General features: G+C 48.9%; 1 protein-coding gene across 1 annotated transcript in view; it reads left to right on the forward strand.

The window, feature by feature from the left end:
- Positions 1 to 1,965: 1,965 nt before the first annotated feature.
- Positions 1,966 to 20,183, forward strand: part of JMJD7 (jumonji domain containing 7) — a 114,441-nt gene continuing 96,223 nt past the window's right edge. Inside the window, exons 1-2 of the mRNA XM_063947633.1 lie at positions 1,966 to 2,117; positions 10,277 to 10,430. Of these exons, the coding sequence (XP_063803703.1) occupies positions 2,054 to 2,117; positions 10,277 to 10,430 (218 nt within the window). The 5' untranslated portion in view covers positions 1,966 to 2,053. The remainder of the gene's footprint in view (positions 2,118 to 10,276; positions 10,431 to 20,183) is intronic.

Raw genomic sequence — 20,183 nt, forward strand, 5'->3', positions numbered from 1 at the left:
CCGAGATGGCTCCCGCCGGATCTAGTTTCCAATACTAGTAATGCATGCGCCTCTCGGCGGCTGGTGCTTATCCTTTTGTTGCAGCCTTCCCCAGAGTACCACGATGCAGAAGTTCTATTTTTCCAAAACTCAAGTAAATCTTCCAGCAGAAGTATGCAAATCATTAATAAAAATCTTAATGCATTTCCCCGCCTCCTCTCAGTGGCTTCCAAAAATTAGTTGCCCTGGGGCTCGCACAAGCCTTAATCAGCCCCGCTCTGAGCGGTGCCCCCAATTAATAACATGCCACATACCAATGACCCAAATTCATAATATGCCTTAGTGCAGTGCCCACAATAAGCTACACATCTATGCCCACAATTCATAATATGAAACACAGTTGTGTCTCCATTTCATAATATGCCACGTCTGTGCCAATAGTTAATATGCCCAAAATCAGTGCCCACAAATCATAATATGCCACAGTCTGTGCCCACAAATAATATGCCACATAGCGCACACAATAATATCCCACGTATCAGCGGCCACAAATAATAATATGCCACATATCAGCGCCCACAATTCATAACATGCCACATATCAGTGCCAAATATTCATAGTATGAAACAGATCTGTACCACAATTCATTTGCCATACACCCGTGTCCCCAATTCAGAAATATGCCAGACAGCAGTGTGCCCAATTTGTGAAATACGCAATAACACATGTAAATACTAGAGATGTGCGCAGACCCCATATTTTTGTTTTGGCAAAACCGCCCTCAAGTGTTTTAGTTTGGTTGGAAAAAAGAAAAATAAATCAAATTTATAATCATTGCTGAAAATCAATAAAAACGAAAATCATGTAATTTTTGCAATCCAAAACCCAAAATTCTGATTTAAAATCCAAATTCCAAACTGTGGAAAGATCTTAACCGGGTTTTGGTTTGGTTTCACAAGAGTCAGGTGAATTCAAATATTTGGCGTACCGAACCGCACATCTCTAGTAAAACGTACAAGTGTGTACCTCAGATCAGGCTGCTGAAGAGTACACACAGAAGCTTGGAGTCATGTTGAATGTACAGCTGAGGTTCAGAAAATATTGAGGATGGCAGGATACAGATTGCCACGGGAAGAGGACCAAGCCCAACACCCGAGTCTCTACCCACAATCTGGGAAGCAGTGTAACACAACCCTCTTCCAATCCTCAGTCGCCTCTCGCCCCGAACTCAGGGGGTAATTCCAAGTTGATCGCAGCAGGAATTTTGTTAGCAGTTGGGCAAAACCATGTGCACTGCAGGGGAGGCAGATTTAACATGTGCAGAGAGAGTTAGATTTGGGTGTGGTGTGTTCAATCTGCAATCTAATTTGCAGTGTAAAAATAAAGCAGCCAGTATTTACCCTGCACAGAAACAATATAACCCCGGTGTATGCCCGCAGGTAATTGGATATGCATTTAGCCCGCAGAATGTAGTTTGGATGCCCCTGGTTTAGTGGATTGGATTATGTAGCTGCAACAGTGTTTTGGGGATTTCATTTTGTGGGACTTGTGACAACTGTTTTTGAAAAAAATTCAACAGAAAAATCCTACATTAGTTAGTTTATATAAATAATAATAATCCTAGGTAGTTGTATGCTGCATAAACGGAGTTCATAAGGTCACCATTGTCTGTAGGGTCACATTTTAAACACACTAAGGTTAGAAGACAAGTATAGGATGGGAGGGGACGCAGTACAAAAATATACATTAGTGGTACTGCTAACGACTTTCACTTTTCTCAGACAACCATACGGACAGGAAGGAACGAGGGACAGGTTACAGTAACTTTACAGGTCAGAAAACAAACAACGTTCGGCCATTAGAAAGAGAAGATACAGCAAACACCATCGACCCTCAGCAGCTGCTGCTACACCAAGGACAGGCTGCTACCGACGACTGTGAGTGCAGTGAATTCCAGCAGGTGGCGCTGTGGTCTCTCTGACGCATGATATTGTACTCACACAGCGCAGGTGCTGGTTTAGTGTCGCCTTTTAGGGCGTCTTATGCAGTCAAGGAAACAGGATCCACCATAAAGATGGCGGCGTCCGCTGTTAGCATGGTGAGGAAATGTCTGTCGGACTTTGCTGAGGAGGTTAGAGGTGAGTGCAGGTTCGGTCATAAACTGCCTCATGCGCAACAGTGTTTTTGTAGGCGTTATGGTTTATTGTAGTAAGCGAAATAAATATACCGTTGGTTAATTTGTAATGGTTGGCATAAATTCCTCAGCACTGAGGTTGTGGGTTTAATTCCCACCATGGCCCTAACTGTGTGGAGTTTGTATATTCTCCCCGTGCTTCTGTGGGTTTCCACCCAGAATCCAAAAATATACCAGTAGGTTAATTGGCTCCCAGTGAAAATTAACCCTAACATGAATGTGTGTGAGTGATTGAGTGTACATGGGATAGGGAAGAATGTAAGCTCCACTGGGGCAGGGACTGATGTGAATAGACAAATATTCTCTGTAAAGCGCTGCAGAATGTGTGCGCTATATAACTGGTAATTAATAATTTATTATGTATCATACTAGTTTAACTTATTTTCTCTTACGTCCTAGAGGATGCTGAGGTCCACATTAGTACCATGGGGCATAGACTGGTCCACCGGGAGCCATTGGCACTTTAAGAGTTTGAGCGTGTGGGCTGGCTCCTCCCTTTATGCCCCTCCTACCAGACTCAGTTTAGAAAATGTGCCCGGAGGAGTCGGTCACAGCTAGGGGAGCTCTCCTGAGCTTTTCTAGTAAAGTTTTATTTTAGAGTTTTTTTATGTTACAGGAGGCTGTTGGCAACAGCCTGCCCGCAGCGTGGGACTAAGGGGGGGAGCAGTGTCCGCCCTGCGGGGTCTGAGCCGCTGACTGGACACTAAGTTCCAGAGTGGTCTGATCGGTCTCCGCCACAGGGGAACCGCTCGCCCCAGTAGCATGCCGCTGACCCCTTACAGAGCTGAAAAAAGTGGTGAGTTAGTCACCGACCCCCCCTGGCAAGGGGGGGGCCAGTGTGAAGATGGCGGCAACGGGGTTGGGAGCGCAGTATTAACCGCGCTCCCGGGATTGGTACCAGAGGCCCATAGTGCGGCGCTGTGAGGGGCGCCCTGGGCCAGCGCCGACCCCACACACTGGTCAGCAAGCCTGTCGGGGTCCAGGGATCTCAGCCAGCAACTTTCATCAGGCCAGTATAATCACCTGAAGAGCAGGAAGACAGCGCCATTAAGGGGGCGAAGCGTCTCAGAGCGGACCCAGCAGCGTTCCAGCGCCATTTCCTGCATGCAAGCACTGTGAGGAAGACTCAGGTCCCTCCACAGCAACTCCAGCTTACTGTACATAAAGGAGCACAGTCAGCGCTGACAAGGGGTTTTCTCCTGGTTACAAAGCGCTGTGTGTGGGTTGGCCCCAATCTCTGTCTCTCATCTTGCCATTCTTGGGGGGGGGAACTCTGTCTGCCCCCATGTGTGTGTGTGTGTGTGGAGTGTTTGGTGATCTCCTTTAGCTATGTCCAAGGGGGTGTAGTATGGTATGCCGGCGACCAGCATACCTGCGCCGGGAGCCCGACCGCCGGCATACCGACAGCATGACGAGCGCAAATGAGCCCCTTGCGGGCTCGCTGCGCTACGAGCGCCACGCTATTTATTCTCCCTCCAGGGGGGTCGTGGACCCCCCATGAGGGAGAAAATCTGTCGGTATGCCGGCTGTCGGGATTCCGTCGCCGGTATACTGTGCGCCGGGATCCCGACAGTCGGCAACCTGAAGACCACCCGTCTAGGGACACTGTGTCATATGCTGCTGAGGATTTATCCTCCCAGGATGATCCCATTCCATGTAATCAGGCTAGCACTGGTTTAGCACAGATACCAGCAAAGGAACCAGAGTGGTTTTCCTCTATCAAAACTTGAATTTCTCAGATTTCTGACAGGGTTGCTAGTAATGAATCTGCAACCCAGAGCTCTATGGCAGTGTGGCCTGTGTCTGGTACCTCAGGATTTCCCGCTATATACCCCCATAAACGTGCGCTTGTGCATGTCACACAAGACGACACGGATACCGATTCTGACACTACAGACGGTGATGGGGATGTGTTGCGGGGGTCTGCATCTCTTGCAAGGGGGGTGCAGTTATTGATAGAGGCTGTCAGAGACATGTTAAATGTTAATGATACTACACCTGAGCAGGTTGAGGCTTTTTTCACTGAAAATAAGAAAGCCTCGGTAACCTTCCCTGCGTCAAAAGAGCTGAATGCTTTTTTTGAAAAAGCATGGGTAAACACTGAAAAGAAGTTTCAGATCCCTAAGAGGATTCTGGTGGCTTTTCCTTTCCCTGAGGAGGATAGGAAAAAGTGTGTCCAGACTCTCAAAAAAAGGTGGTTTTACCTGTTCCGGGATCTACCGGCTTAAAGGAGCCGGCAGATAGAAAAATTGATAACACACTGAAATCAATGTACACTGCTTCAGGGGCCATATTACGTCCTACTATTGCTAGTGCATGGATTGCAAAGGCAATAGTGAAGTGGTCGGCTACCTTAATTGAGGATTTGGATACTATGGATAGGGGACGATGTTGCATTGTATTTACGCAACATTCATGATTCTGCAGGTTTTATGGTAGAATCCATGAAAGACCTGGGTTCCATGGCTGCGGGAATTTCTTCCATGTCTGTTTCAGCTCGTCGGGGGACTGTGGCTCCGCCAGTGGTCGGCCGATGTGGAATCCAGAAGAAGTGTGGAGTCGCTACCCTATACAGGTCAGGCTCTCTTTGGGGAAGCTCTAGACGCGTGGATATCCACCGCTACAGCAGGTAAGTCTCCGTTTCTTCCCTCAGCAGCACCGGCTCTGAAGAAATCCTTCTCCTCAGCTGCGCAGCAGTGCTTTCGGCCTAACAAGCCTAGAAAGGCCAGATCTTCCAATACCTTCTTTAGGGGAGGTAAGGATAAGTCAAGAAACCTGCCGCTGCAGGTTCCCAGGTTCAAAAGCCTGCTACAAGTACCCTAAAGTCCTCCGCATGACGGTGGACTGCACGCCCCGGAAGTGGGGCCTGTGGGAGCGAGACTCAGACAGTTCAGTCATGTCTGGGTATCATCCGGCCTGGATCCCTGGGTAGTAGATATTGTGTCTCAGTTATACAGGCTGGAATTTCAAAGTCTCCCTCCTCATCGTTTTTTCAAGTCGGGCTTACCAACTCTGTTGGAGGACAGCACAGTGCTTCAGGAAGCTGTCCAAAAGATGGTGGAGGCACAGGTCATTGTGCCGGTGCCACCTCACATGCAGAACAAAGGATACTATTCAAACCTTTTCGTGGTACCGAAACCGGATGGTTCGGTCAGGCCCATTCTGAACCTAAAATCATTTTAACCCTTTTCTAAAGGAGTTCAAGTTCAAGATGGAGTCTCTCAGGGCGGTGATATCAGGTCTGGAAGAGGGGGAATTCCTGGTATCACTGGATATCAAGGATGCGTACCTCCACATTCCGATCTGGCTGCCGCATCAGGCTTATCTCCGCTTTGCACTCCTGGACTGTCATTTTCAGTTCCAGGCCCTGCCATTCGGCCTCTCCACAGCACCAAGGGTGTTTACCAAGGTGATGGCGGAAATGATGATACTACTCCGCATGCAGGGTGTGAACATCGGGGGTAATTCCAAGTTGATCGCAGCAGGATTTTTTTTAGCAGTTGTGCAAAACCATGTGCACTGCAGGGGAGGCAGATATAACATGTGCAGAGAGAGTTAGATTTGGGTGTGGTGTGTTCAATCTGCAATCTAATTTGCAGTGTAAAAATAAAGCAGCCAGTATTTACCCTGCACAGAAATAAAATAACCCACCCAAATCTATCTCTCTGCACATGTTATATCTGCCTTCCCTGCAGTGCACATTGTTTTGCCCAACTGCTAAAAAATTTCCTGCTGCGATCATCTTGGAATTACCCCATCATTCCTTATCTGGACGATCTCCTGATAAAGGCATCGTCCAAGGAGAAGCTGCTGCAGTCCATTGTTCTCACAACGCGACTGCTCCAGAGTCACGGTTGGATTCTGAATTTTCCAAAGTCACATTTGTAACCTATCCAGAGATTGTCATTTCTGGGAATGATCCTGGATACGGAAGTACAGTGGGTGTTTCTTCCACGGGACAAGGCGTTGGTGATCCAATCCATGGTACGGGACGTCTTGAAGCCACCCCGGGTGTCGGTTCATCAATGCATTCGCCTATTGGGAAAGATGGTTGCCTCCTACGAGGCTCTCCAGTATGGGAGGTTCCATGCTCGGCCCTTCCAACTGGATCTCCTGGGGACAAGTGGTCGGGATCTCACCTCCCACATGCATCCGAGAATTCGTCTGTCGCCAAGGGCAAGAATTTTTCTCCTCTGGTGGCTCCAATTGCCTCACCTTCTGGAGGGCCGCAGGTTCGGGATTCAGGACTGGGTCCTGCTAACAACGGATGCGAGCCTCCGGGGCTGGGGAGCAGTCACTCAAGAAGTAACCTTCCAAGGACGGTGGTCAAGCCTGGAAGCCGGCCTGCCCATCAACATCCTGGAACTAAGAGCAGTCTACAACAGCTTTCTTCTGGCGGCCCCTCTTCTGAGAAATCGGGCCATCCAAGTGCAGTCGGACTACGTAACAACAGTGGCTTACATAAACCGCGGAATGAAGAGCAGAGCTGCGATGGCAGAGGTAACAAGAATCATCCTCTGGGCAGAAAAGCACGCGTTGGCGCTGTCAGCAATCTTCATTCCGGGAGTAGACAACTGGGAAGCGGACTTCCTTAGCAGACACGATCTCCATCCAGGGGAGTGGGCTCTCCATCCGGTGGTGTTCAAGGAGGTAACAGATCTTTGGGGCGTACCCCAGATCGACATGATGGCCTCTCGTCTCAACAAGAAGCTTCGGCTGTATTGTTCAAGGTCGAGGGACCCGCAAGCAGTGGCGGTGAACGCCCTAGTGACTCCGTGGGTGTTCCAGTTGGTGTACGTGTTTCCTCCACTTCCACTCATCCCAAGAGTTCTAAAGCTCATAAGGAGAACAAAGGTTCAAGGGATCCTCATTGCTCCAGACTGGCCAAGAAGGGCTTGGTACGCGGATCTACTGCAAGAAGAGCCGAGGCCTCTTCCTCTTCGGGAGGATCTGCTGCAGCAAGAGCCGTTGGCCTATCAAGACTTACTGCGGCTACGTTTGACGGCATGAAGGTTGAACACCTGATACTAGCTCGGAAGGGCATTCTGAACAAGGTTATTCCTACCCTTATACAGGCTAGGAAAGGAGTAACGTCTAAACATTACCATCGAATTTGGAAAAAATATGTATCTTGGTGTGAGTCCAAGAAATTTCCTGCGGTGGAGTTTCAACTGGGACGGTTTCTTCTATTACACGCTGGTTGGGATCTGTGAAGGTAGAGATTTCGGCCCTATCCATTTTCTTCCAAAAACAATTGGCTGCCCTCCCTGAGGTTGACCTTTTTGAAGGGAGTTCTGCACAGCCAACCTCCCTTTGTACCGCCTACAGCGCCTTGGGACCTTAACGTGGTGTTGCAGTTCCTCCAATTGGACTGGATCGAGCCTCTACAGGAGGTTGAAGTCAAATTTCTTACGTGGAAAGCTGTCACTTTGTTGGCTTTAACTTCTGCTAGACGTGTGTCGGAGTTGGGGGCTTTATCGTGTAAAAGCCCATACTTGATCTTCCACGAAGATAGAGCTGAGCTCCGGACATGTCGGCAGTTTCTTCCGAAGGTTGTGTCGGCATTTCATATCAACCAACCTATTGTGGTGCCAGTGGCTACTGACTCCTCAATTTCATCAAAGTCCTTGGCTGTTGTAAGGGCTCTGAAAATTTATGTGAAAAGGACTGCTCGTCACAGGAAATCGGACTCTGTTTGTCCTGTATGATCCCAAGAAAATTGGGTGTCCTGCTTCTAAGCATACGATATCTCGCTGGATCAGGTTCACTATCCAGCAGGCTTGCCGTGTCCTACGTCTGTCAAGGCCCACTCTACTCGTAAGTTTGGGTCTTCCCGGGCGGCTGCCCTGGGTGTCTCGGCATTACAACTTTGCCGAGCAGCAACTTGGTCTGGGTCGAACACGTTTGCAAAGTTCTACAAGTTCGATACTTTGACTGAACTTCAGATCATGAGAGGCCAATCAGTTCTGCAGGAGCCTCCGCGCTCTCCCTCCCATTCTGGGAGCTTTGGTACATCCCCATGGTACTAATGTGGACCCCAGCATCCTCTAAGGACATAAGAGAAAATAGGATTTTGGTTACCTACCGGTAAATCCTTTTCTTGTAGCCCGTAGAGGATGCTGGGCGCCCGCCCGCCCAGCGCTTTGTTTTCCTGCAATTGTTATCTGGTTCAATACAACTTTGTTTTTAGTTAAGTACTGCGTTGTTTACTTGTTAAGTAATGTTCTCAGCAATTTGCTGAGTTTTCAAGCTAAGCTAGCTTGATGTACCTTGTATGCGTGAGCTGGTATGAATCTCGCCACTATCTGTGTAAAATCCTTCTTCTCTCGAAGATGTCCGTCTCCAGACTGAGTCTGGTAGGAGGGGCATAGAGGGAGGAGCCAGCCCACACTCTCAAACTCTTAAAGTGCCAATGGCTCCTGGTGGACCCGTCTATACCCCATGGTACTAATATGGACCCCAGCATCCTCTACGGACTACGAGAAAAGTATTTACCGGTAGCTAACCAAAATGCTATTTATTTGCATCCTGGGTGGTCTAGGGATAATCCGGAGCTCTTTGTGAGAGACTGCTGCTGGGATTCCTTCTGTTACAGCCTCCCCATGAAAGTAGCATGGAAAGGCGGTGGAAAGGTGGGCAACCTATCCAGGTAAATGGTTTCATGGAGCCCCAAAGAACCCCCACTCGGCGGACAGGAGACTGTCTGGCGACCCTGTTTGCCCATCTCTGGAGTTTGGAATCACAGTGGAGGTGGCAGACTTGGACCCTTAGTAGATTCCTGGAAGATCGTTTTGGAGGAACTTTTTTTTCTACTCTAGACAATCCACCACCTGGGCTGTTCCTAACACCCCAGGTGAGCTAAGGCACAGAGGAGTGATCACTCCGCACCAGGAAAAATGTTAAAGGTGATCATGCTTTGGACATGCAGGACACATGCACTTAACTTGATTGAGTGAAAACAACAGGGCGGAACTACCCCCTGTTGTATTGTTTGGGTATCCGGTCTCTAGGTCTACCACGCTTAGGTCGACCACTGTTGGTCGACATGCATTAGGTCGATGTGTTTTTCCGAATTTTTTTCCAGATTTTACGATCCACGTGGACTTTGGGAACGGTAACATTACCCGAAGCATGGCGAGCCGTGCGAGAGGACACTGTGCACTAATTGGGGTTCCCGGTCACTCTACGAAGAAAACGACACCAAAAAACTCATGTCGACCTTATGTAATGTTGACCTTGTTCATGTCGACCTATTGCAGGTGTCCATTTACTGTAGTCACTGTCAACCAATAGTGGTAGACCTAGACCCTGTCGACCTAAGTGTGGTCGAGCCTATGAACCACACCCATTGTGTGTTGGATTGAGATAGAAAGTAGGCCTGCATACCTCAGAATGTATACCTTTTGTGACATTGAGTATTGCAGTGTTGGTAACATCTGTATGCTGTATCCCCCTAGCAACAGGGATGGAGTCTTTTAAGACTTTGGGCAGGATGTAATGCTGCCCCAGTTCGGCGGCTGAACTCAGACTTTTTTTAAAAAAAATTTAAAGGGGCAATCACTAGCAAGGCATGGGCAGCTTAAATGGCTTGCTCACTAGTTAGCAGTCCTGAGCATATTTTTGCAATAATCCCAGAAGGAAAACCTGCAAATATTGTTTCCAGAGAAATTTTGTGATCAGTGTGCACAATATAAGATATACATCATAATATTAGGCGTCACTACTAACTTTATAAAACTACTTCCACAGAGAAATAACAGACACGTACGTGGGCGAAGCCACGGGCAAAAGCTAGTTACATAAAAAAACTGAAAACTAAATGATATTCTTTAATAAAAGCTGCTGTGCGTTAAAGTGACTAGATATATACTGTATAGAAAAAAAATTGGATCAATTGTGTATACACAAATTTAAATATACAAATGTATTCAATGTAATAAACCACTAGATATCGACATTTAGAGTGGCAACAAAATCCTGAAAGTCATTGTGCGACTCGCCCCCCACACACACACACACAGTTATTCTTAAAATAACCAGATACATATGCTTAATTTACTTGTATTGCTTTATTTTCTGACTGTTGCCCTCTTCTCTCCCTAGAACTCCAGGGAACACATGCAGTTCCTTACCTAGAAAATCCTCTATCTCCTCTCCAGTTTCATCGGGATTGGTTGTGTCCAAATAGACCCTGTGTAATACGCAACGCCTTTAACCACTGGCCAGCACTACACAAGTGGACTTTAGACTATCTTCGGTACGGAAGCTGTAGCTCTGTTATTTTTCAGGTATAAGTGATGTTCTTAATTTTTTTTGTAAAATAATCATTTTGGGGACATCATAAGGAAGGTGCAGATAACCTATTTTTCTCTGACGTCCTAGTGGATGCTGGGAACTCCGTAAGGACCATGGGGAATAGCGGCTCCGCAGGAGACTGGGCACAAAAGTAAAGCTTTAGGACTACCTGGTGTGCACTGGCTCCTCCCCCTATGACCCTCCTCCAAGCCTCAGTTAGATTTTTGTGCCCGGCCGAGAAGGGTGCATTCTAGGAGGCTCTCCTGAGTTTCTTAGTAAAAGTTTAGTTTTAGGTTTTTTATTTTCAGTGAGACCTGCTGGCAACAGGCTCACTGCATCGAGGGACTAAGGGGAGAAGAAGCGAACCTGCCTGCTTGCAGCCAGCTTGGGCTTCTTGGCTACTGGACACCATTAGCTCCAAAGGGACCGAACACAGGCCCAGCCTCGGAGTCCGGTCCCAGAGCCGCGCCGCCGGCCCCCTTACAGAGCCAGAAGCAAGAAGAGGTCCGGAAAATCGTCGGCAGAAGACATCAGTCTTCACCAAGGTAGCGCACAGCACTGCAGCTGTGCGCCATTGCTCCTCAGGCACACTTCACACTCCGGTCACTGAGGGTGCAGGGCGCTGGGGGGGGGCGCCCTGAGCAGCAATAGAAACACCTTTGCTGGCGAAAATACATCACATATAACCCCCAGGGCTATATGGATGTATTTTAACCCCTGCCAGAGTACAGCAAAAAGCGGGAGAAAAGTCCGCCGAGAAGGGGGCGGAGCCTATCTCCTCAGCACACGGGCGCCATTTTCCCTCACAGCTTCGCTGGAAGGACGTCTCCCTGACTCTCCCCTGCAGTCCTGCACTACAGAAAAGGGTAAAACAAGAGAGGGGGGCACTAATTAGGCGCAGTATAAATAAAACAGCAGCTATAAGGGGAAAAACACTTCTATAAGGTTATCCCTGTATATATATAGCGCTCTGGTGTGTGCTGGCATACTCTCCCTCTGTCTCCCCAAAGGGCTAGTGGGGTCCTGTCCTCTATCAGAGCATTCCCTGTGTGTGTGCTGTGTGTCGGTACGATTGTGTCGACATGTATGAGGAGGAAAATGGTGTGGAGGCGGAGCAATTGCCTGTAATGGAGATGTCACCCCCTAGGGAGTCGACACTTGAGTGGCTGAGCTTTTGGAAGGAATACGTGACAGTGTCAGCTCTTTACAAAAGACGGTTGATGACATGAGACAGCCGGCTACTCAGCTCGTGCCTGTCTAGGCGTCTCAAAAGCCATCAGGGGCTCTAAAACGCCCGTTACCTCGGATGGCAGATACAGACGCCGACACGGATACTGACTCCAGTGTCGACGATGAAGAGACGAATGTGACTTCCAGTAGGGCCACACGTTACATGATTGATGCTATGAAAAATGTTTTACATATTTCTGATAATACAAGTACCACTAAAAAGGGTATTATGTTTGGTGAGAAAAAACTGCCTGTAGTTTTTCCTGCATCTGAGGAATTAAATGAAGTGTGTGATGAAGCGTGGGTTTCCCCCGATAAAAAACTGATAATTCCTAAAAGGTTATTAGCATCATACCCCTTCCCGCCAGAGGATAGGGCACGTTGGGAAACACCCCCTAAGGTGGATAAAGCGCTCACACGTTTGTCAAAACAGGTGGCACTACCGTCTCCTGATAGGGCCGCCCTTAAGGAACCTGCTGACAGAAAGCAGGAGAATATCCTAAAATGTATATACACTCACACGGGTGTTATACTGCGACCAGCAATCGCCTCAGCCTGGATGTGCAGTGCTGGGGTGGCTTGGTCGGATTCCCTGACTGACAATATTGATACCCTAGATAGGGACAGTATATTACTGACTATAGAGCATTTGAAAGATGCATTTCTATATATGCGTGATGCACAGAGGGATATTTGCCGACTGGCATCAAGAGTAAGTGCGCTGTCCATTTCTGCCAGAAGAGGGTTATGGACGAGGCAGTGGTCAGGTGATGCTGATTCCAAAAGGCATATGGAAGTATTGCCTTACAAAGGGGAGGCGTTATTTGGGGTAGGTCTATCAGACCTGGTGGCCACGGCAACTGCTGGGAAATCCACATTTTCTCTATCGTCCTAAGTGGATGCTGGGGTTCCTGAAAGGACCATGGGGAATAGCGGCTCCGCAGGAGACAGGGCACAAAAGTAAAGCTTTTACAGGTCAGGTGGTGTGTACTGGCTCCTCCCCCTATGACCCTCCTCCAGACTCCAGTTAGATTTTTGTGCCCGGCCGAGAAGGGTGCAATTCTAGGTGGCTCTCATAAAGAGCTGCTTAGAGAGTTTAGCTTAGGTTTTTTTATTTTACAGTGATTCCTGCTGGCAACAGGATCACTGCAACGAGGGACAGAGGGGAGAAGAAGTGAACTCACCTGCGTGCAGGATGGATTGGCTTCTTGGCTACTGGACATGAAGCTCCAGAGGGACGATCACAGGTACAGCCTGGATGGTCACCGGAGCCACGCCGCCGGCCCCCTCACAGATGCTGAAGCAAGAAGAGGTCCAGAATCGGCGGCTGAAGACTCCTGCAGTCTTCTTAAGGTAGCGCACAGCACTGCAGCTGTGCGCCATTTTCCTCTCAGCACACTTCACACGGCAGTCACTGAGGGTGCAGGGCGCTGGGGGGGGGCGCCCTGGGAGGCAAATGAAAACCTTTAAAAAGGCTAAAAATACCTCACATATAGCCCCAGAGGCTATATGGAGATATTTACCCCTGCCTAAATGTACTAAATAGCGGGAGACGAGCCCGCCGAAAAAGGGGCGGGGCCTATCTCCTCAGCACACGGCGCCATTTTCTGTCACAGCTCCGCTGGTCAGGAAGGCTCCCAGGTCTCTCCCCTGCACTGCACTACAGAAACAGGGTATAACAGAGAGGGGGGGCAGAATAAATGGCAATATATTAATATAAAAGCAGCTATAAGGGAGCACTTAATCATAAGGCTATCCCTGTCATATATAGCGCTTTTTGGTGTGTGCTGGCAGACTCTCCCTCTGTCTCCCCAAAGGGCTAGTGGGTCCTGTCTTCGTATAGAGCATTCCCTGTGTGTCTGCTGTGTGTCGGTACGTGTGTGTCGACATGTATGAGGACGTTATTGGTGTGGAGGCGGAGCAATTGCCAAATATGAGGATGTCACCTCCTAGGGGGTCGACACCAGAATGGATGCCTTTATTTGTGGAATTACGGGATAGCGTCAACTCGCTTAAGCAGTCGTTTGCCGACATGAGGCGGCCGGACACTCAATTAGTGTCTGTCCAGGCGCCTCAAACACCGTCAGGGGCTGTAAAACGTCCCTTGCCTCAGTCGGTCGACACAGACCCAGACACAGGCACTGATTCCGGTGGTGAAGGTGACGAATCAACCGTATTTTCCAGTAGGGCCACACGTTATATGATTTTGGCAATAAAGGAGATGTTACATTTAGCTGATACTACAGGTACCACTAAACAGGGTATTATGTGGGGTGTGAAAAAACTACCAGTAGTTTTTACCGAATCAGAAGAATTAAATGACGTGTGTGATGAAGCGTGGGGTGCCCCGATAAAAAACTGCTAATTTCAAAGAAGTTATTGGCTTTATACCCTTTCCCGCCAGAGGTTAGGGAGCGCTGGGAAACACCTCCTAGGGTGGACAAAGCGCTAACACGCTTATCAAAACAAGTGGCGTTACCCTCTCCTGAGACGGACGCACTTAAAGATCCATCAGATAGGAGGATGGAAAATATCCAAAAAGGTATATACACACATGCAGGTGTTATACTACGACCAGCTATTGCGACTGCCTGGATGTGCAGTGCTGGGGTAGTTTGGTCAGAGTCCCTGATCGAAAATATTGATACCCTGGACAGGGACAATATTTTACTGTCGTTAGAACAAATAAAGGATGCATTTCTTTATATGCGTGATGCACAGAGAGATATCTGCACACTGGCATCACGGGTAAGTGCTATGTCCATTTCGGCCAGAAGAGCTTTATGGACACGACAGTGGACAGGCGATGCGTAGAGGAGTTATTTGAGGTCGGTCTATCGGATTTGGTGGCCACGGCTACGGCCGGGAAATCCACCTTTCTACCTCAAGTCACTCCCCAACAGAAAAAGGCACCGACCTTTCAACCGCAGCCCTTTCGTTCCTTTAAAAATAAGAGAGCAAAGGGCTATTCATATCTGCCACGAGGCAGAGGACGAGGGAAGAGACAGCAACAGGCAGCTCCTTCCCAGGAACAGAAGCCCTCCCCGGCTTCTACAAAAGCCTCAGCATGACGCTGGGGCTTCGCAAGCGGTCTCGGGGGCGGTAGGCGGTCGTCTCAAAAATTACAGCGCGCAGTGGGCTCACTCGCAGGTAAATCCCTGGATCCTGCAGATAATATCTCAGGGGTACAGGTTGAAATTAGAGACAGAGCCACCTCGCCGTTTCCTGAAGTCTGCTTTACCAACGTCCCCCTCAGAAAGGGAGACGGTTTTGGAAGCCATTCACAAGCTGTATTCTCAGCAGGTGATAGTCAAGGTACCTCTTCTACAACAAGGGAAGGGGTATTATTCCACTCTATTTGTGGTACCGAAGCCGGATGGCTCGGTAAGGCCTATTCTAAATCTGAAGTCCTTGAACCTATACATAAAGAAGTTCAAGTTCAAGATGGAGTCACTCAGAGCAGTGATAGCGAACCTGGAAGAAGGGGACTTTATGGTATCCTTGGACATCAAGGATGCGTATCTCCACGTTCCAATTACCCCTCACACCAGGGGTACCTCAGGTTCGTTGTACAAAACTGTCACTATCAGTTTCAGACGCTGCCGTTTGGTTTGTCCACGGCACCTCGGATCTTTACAAAGGTAATGGCCGAGATAATATTTCTTCTTCGAAGAAAAGGCGTATTAATTATCCCATACTTGGACGATCTCCTAATAAGGGCAAGGTCCAGAGAACAGCTAGAGATGGGTTTAGCACTATCTCAAGAGGTGCTAAAGCAGCACGGATGGATTCTGAATATTCCAAAATCCCAATTAATGCCGACAACTCGTCTGCTGTTCCTGGGGATGATTCTGGACACAGTTCAGAAAAAGGTTTTTCTTCCCGAAGAAAAAGCCAAGGAGTTATCTGACCTGGTCAGGAACCTCCTAAAACCAGGAAAGGTGTCTGTACATCAATGCACAAGAGTCCTGGGAAAAAATGGTAGCTTCTTACGAAGCAATCCCTTTCGGCAGATTCCATGCAAAGGGATCTGTTGGACAAATGGTCAGGGTCGCATCTTCAGATGCACCTGCGGATAACCCTGTCGCCGAGGACAAGGGTATCCCTTCTGTGGTGGTTGCAGGAGGCTCATCTATTGGAGGGCCGCAGATTCGGCATGCAGGATTGGATCCTGGTGACCACGGATGCCAGCCTGAGAGGCTGGGGAGCAGTCACACAGGGAAGAAATTTCCAGGGAGTGTGGTCGAGCCTGAAAAAGTCTCTTCACATAAGCATTCTGGAACTAAGAGCAATCTACAATGCTCTAAGCCAGGCGGAACCTCTGCTTCAAGGAAGACCGGTGTTGATCCAGTCGGACAACATCACGGCAGTCGCCCATGTAAACAGACAGGGCGGCACAAGAAGCAGGAGGGCAATGGCAGAAGCTGCCAGGATCCTTCGCTGGGCGGAGAATCACGTGATAGCACTGTCAGCAGTATTCATCCCGGGCGTGGACAACTGGGAAGCAGACTTCCTCAGCAGACACGACCTTCACCCGGGAGAGTGGGGACTTCATCCAGAAGTTTTCCACATGCTATTAAACCGTTGGGTAAAACCAATGGTGGACATGATGGCGTCTCGCCTCAACAAAACACTGGACAGGTATTGCGCCAGGTCAAGAGATCCGCAGGCAATAGCTGTGGACGCGCTGGTAACACCTTGGGTGTACCAGTCGGTATATGTGTTTCCTCCTCTGCCTCTCATACCAAAGGTATTGAGGATTATACGGCAAAGAGGAGTAAGACTAGTGGCTCCGGATTGGCCAAGAAGGACTTGGTACCCGGAACTTCAAGAGATGGTCACGGACGATCCGTGGCCTCTACTTCTGAGAAGGGACCTGCTTCAGCAGGGTCCTTGTCTTTTTCAAGACTTACCGCGGCTGCGTTTGACGGCATGGCGTTGAATGCCAGATCCTAAAAGGAAAAGGCATTCCAGAAGAAGTCATTCCTACCTTGATAAAGGCAAGGAAGGAAGTCACCGCGAAGCATTATCGCCGTATTTGGCGAAAATATGTTGCGTGGTGCGAGCAGCGGAGTGCTCCGATGGAGGAATTTCAACTGGGTCGTTTTCCTACATTTCCTGCAATCAGGATTGTCTATGGGTCTCAAATTGGGATCTATTAAGGTTCAAATTTCGGCCCTATCAATATTCTTCCACAAAGAATTGGCCTCAGTCCCTGAGGTCCAGATTTTTATCAAAGGACTACTGCATATACAGCCTCCTGTGGTGCCTAAGGTGGCACCGTGGGATCTAAATGTAGTTTTAGATTTCCTCAAATCCAATTGGTTTGAACCACTAAAGAATGTGGATTTGAAATATCTCACATGGAAAGTGACTATGTTACTGGCCCTGGCTTCGGCCGGGAGAGTATCTGAACTGGCGGCTTTGTCTTATAAAAGCCCTTATATAATTTTCCATTCGACATAGGGCAGAGCTGCGGACGCGTCCGCATTTTCTCCCTAAGGTGGTATCAGCGTTTCACCTGAACCAGCCTATTGTAGTGCCTGCGGCTACAGACGACTTGAAGGACTCCAAGTTGTTGGACGTTGTCAGAGCCTTAAAAATATACATTTAAAGGACGGCTGGAGTCAGAAAATCTGACTCGCTGTTTATACTGTATGCACCCAACAAGTTGGGTGCACCTGCTTCTAAGCAGTCGATTGCTCGTTGGTTTTGTAACAAAATTCAACTTGTACATTCTGTGGCAGGCCTGCCACAGCCTAAATCTGTTAAGGCCCATTCCGCAAGGAAGGTGGGCTCATCTTGGGCGGCTGCCCGAGGGGTCTCGGCATTACAACTCTGCCGAGCAGCTACGTGGTCAGGGGAGAACACGTTTGTAAATTTTTACAAATTTGATACCCTGGCAAAGGAGGACCTGGAGTTCTCTCATTCGGTGCTGCAGAGTCATCCGCACTCTCCCGCCCGTTTGGGAGCTTTGGTATAATCCCCATGGTCCTTTCAGGAACCCCAGCATCCACTTAGGACGATAGAGAAAATAAGAATTTACTTACCGATAATTCTATTTCTCGGAGTCCGTAGTGGATGCTGGGCGCCCATCCCAAGTGCGGATTATCTGCAATACTTGTACATAGTTATTGTTAACTAATTCGGGTTATTGTTTAGGAAGCCATCTTTCAGAGGCTCCTCTGTTATCATACTGTTAACTGGGTTTAGATCACAAGTTGTACGGTGTGATTGGTGTGGCTGGTATGAGTCTTACCCGGGATTCAAAATCCTCCCTTATTGTGTACGCTCGTCCGGGCACAGTACCTAACTGGAGTCTGGAGGAGGGTCATAGGGGGAGGAGCCAGTACACACCACCTGACCTGTAAAAGCTTTACTTTTGTGCCCTGTCTCCTGCGGAGCCGCTATTCCCCATGGTCCTTTCAGGAACCCCAGCATCCACTACGGACTCCGAGAAATAGAATTATCGGTAAGTAAATTCTTATTTTTACCCCAGGTAGCCTCTCAACATAAGAAGACGCCGTATTATCAGGCGCAGTCCTTTCGGCCCCATAAGGGCAAGCGGGCAAAAGGCTCCTCATTTCTGCCCCGTGGCAGAGGGAGAGGAAAAAGGCTGCAGCAAACAGCCAGTTCCCAGGAACAGAAGCCCTCTCCCGTTTTCTGCCAAGTCCTCAGCATGACGCTGGGGCTTTACAAGCGGACTCAGGCACTCCCCTAAAGTCTGCTTTACCGACGTCTCCCTCCGACAGGGAGGCGGTATTGGAAGCCATTCACAAGCTGTATTCCCAGCAGGTGATAATCAAGATGCCCCTCCTGCAACAGGGACAGGGGTATTATTCCACGCTGTTTGTGGTACCGAAGCCGGACGGCTCGGTGAGACCTATTTTAAATCTGAAATCCTTGAATACATACACAGGTTCAAATTCAAGATGGAGTCACTCAGAGCAGTGATTGCGAACTTGGAAGAAGGGGATTATATGGTGTCTTTGGACATCAAGGAGGCTTACCTCCATGTCCCAATTTACCCTTCTCACCAAGGATACCTCAGGTTTGTGGTACAGAACTGTCACTATCAGTTTCAGACGCTGCCGTTTGGTTTGTCCACGGCATCCCGGGTCTTTACCAAGGTAATGGCCGAAATGATGATACTCCTTCGAAGGAAGGGAGTTTTAGTTATCCCGTACTTGGACGATCTCCTGATAAGTGCAAGATCCAGGGAACAATTGGTAGTCGGGGTAGCACTATCTCAAGTAGTGTTGCGGCAGCACGGTTGGATTCTCAATATTCCAAAATCGCAGCTGATCCCGACGACACGTCTTCTATTCCTAGGGATGATCCTGGACACAGTCCAGAAAAAGGTGTTTATCCCGGAGGAGAAAGCCAGGGAGTTATCCGAACTAGTCAGAAACCTCCTAAAACCAGGCCAAGTGTCAGTGCATCAATGTACAAGGGTCCTGGGAAAAATGGTGGCTTCCTACGAAGCAATCCCTTTCGGCAGATTCCACGCAAGAACTTTCCAGTGGGACCTGCTGGACAAATGGTCCGGATCGCATCTTCAGATGCATCAGCGGATAACCCTGTCACCAAAGACAAGGGTGTCTCTCCTGTGGTGGTTGCAGAGTGCTCATCTTCTAGAGGGCCGCAGATTCGGCATTCAGGACTGGGTCCTGGTGACCACGGATGCCAGCCTGCGAGGCTGGGGAGCAGTCACACAGGGAAGAAATTTCCAGGGCTTGTGGTCAAGCCTGGAGACATCACTTCACATAAATATCCTGGAGCTGAGGGCCATTTACAATGCCCTAAGCCAAGCAAGACCTCTGCTTCAAGGTCAGCCGGTGCTGATCCAGTCGGACAACATCACGGCAGTCGCCCACGTGAACAGACAGGGCGGCACAAGAAGCAGGAGGGCAATGGCAGAAGCTGCAAGGATTCTTCGCTGGGCGGAAAATCATGTGATAGCACTGTCAGCAGTGTTCATTCCGGGAGTGGACAACTGGGCAGCAGACTTCCTCAGCAGGCACGACCTCCACCCGGGAGAGTGGGGACTTCACCCAGAAGTCTTCCACATGATTGTAAACCGTTGGAAATAACCAAAGGTGGACATGATGGCGTCCCGCCTCAACAAAAAATTGGACAGGTATTGCGCCAGGTCAAGGGACCCTCAGGCAATAGCTGTGGACGCTCTGGTAACACCATGGGTGTACCAGTCAGTGTATGTGTTTCCCTCCTCTGCCTCTCATACCCGAGGTACTGAGAATTATAAGACGGAGAGGAGTAAGAACTATACTCGTGGCTCCGGATTGGCCAAGAAGGACTTGGTACCCGGAACTTCAAGAGATGCTCACAGAGGACCCGTGGCCTCTACCTCTAAGAAGGGACCTGCTCCAGCAAGGTCCCTGTCTGTTCCAAGACTTACCGCGGCTGCGTTTGACGGCATGGCGGTTGAACGCCGGATCCTGAAGGAAAAAGGCATTCCGGAAGA

The sequence above is a fragment of the Pseudophryne corroboree genome, chromosome 12 (genome assembly GCF_028390025.1).
Source record: "Pseudophryne corroboree isolate aPseCor3 chromosome 12, aPseCor3.hap2, whole genome shotgun sequence".
Taxonomy (NCBI): Eukaryota; Metazoa; Chordata; class Amphibia; order Anura; family Myobatrachidae; genus Pseudophryne; species Pseudophryne corroboree.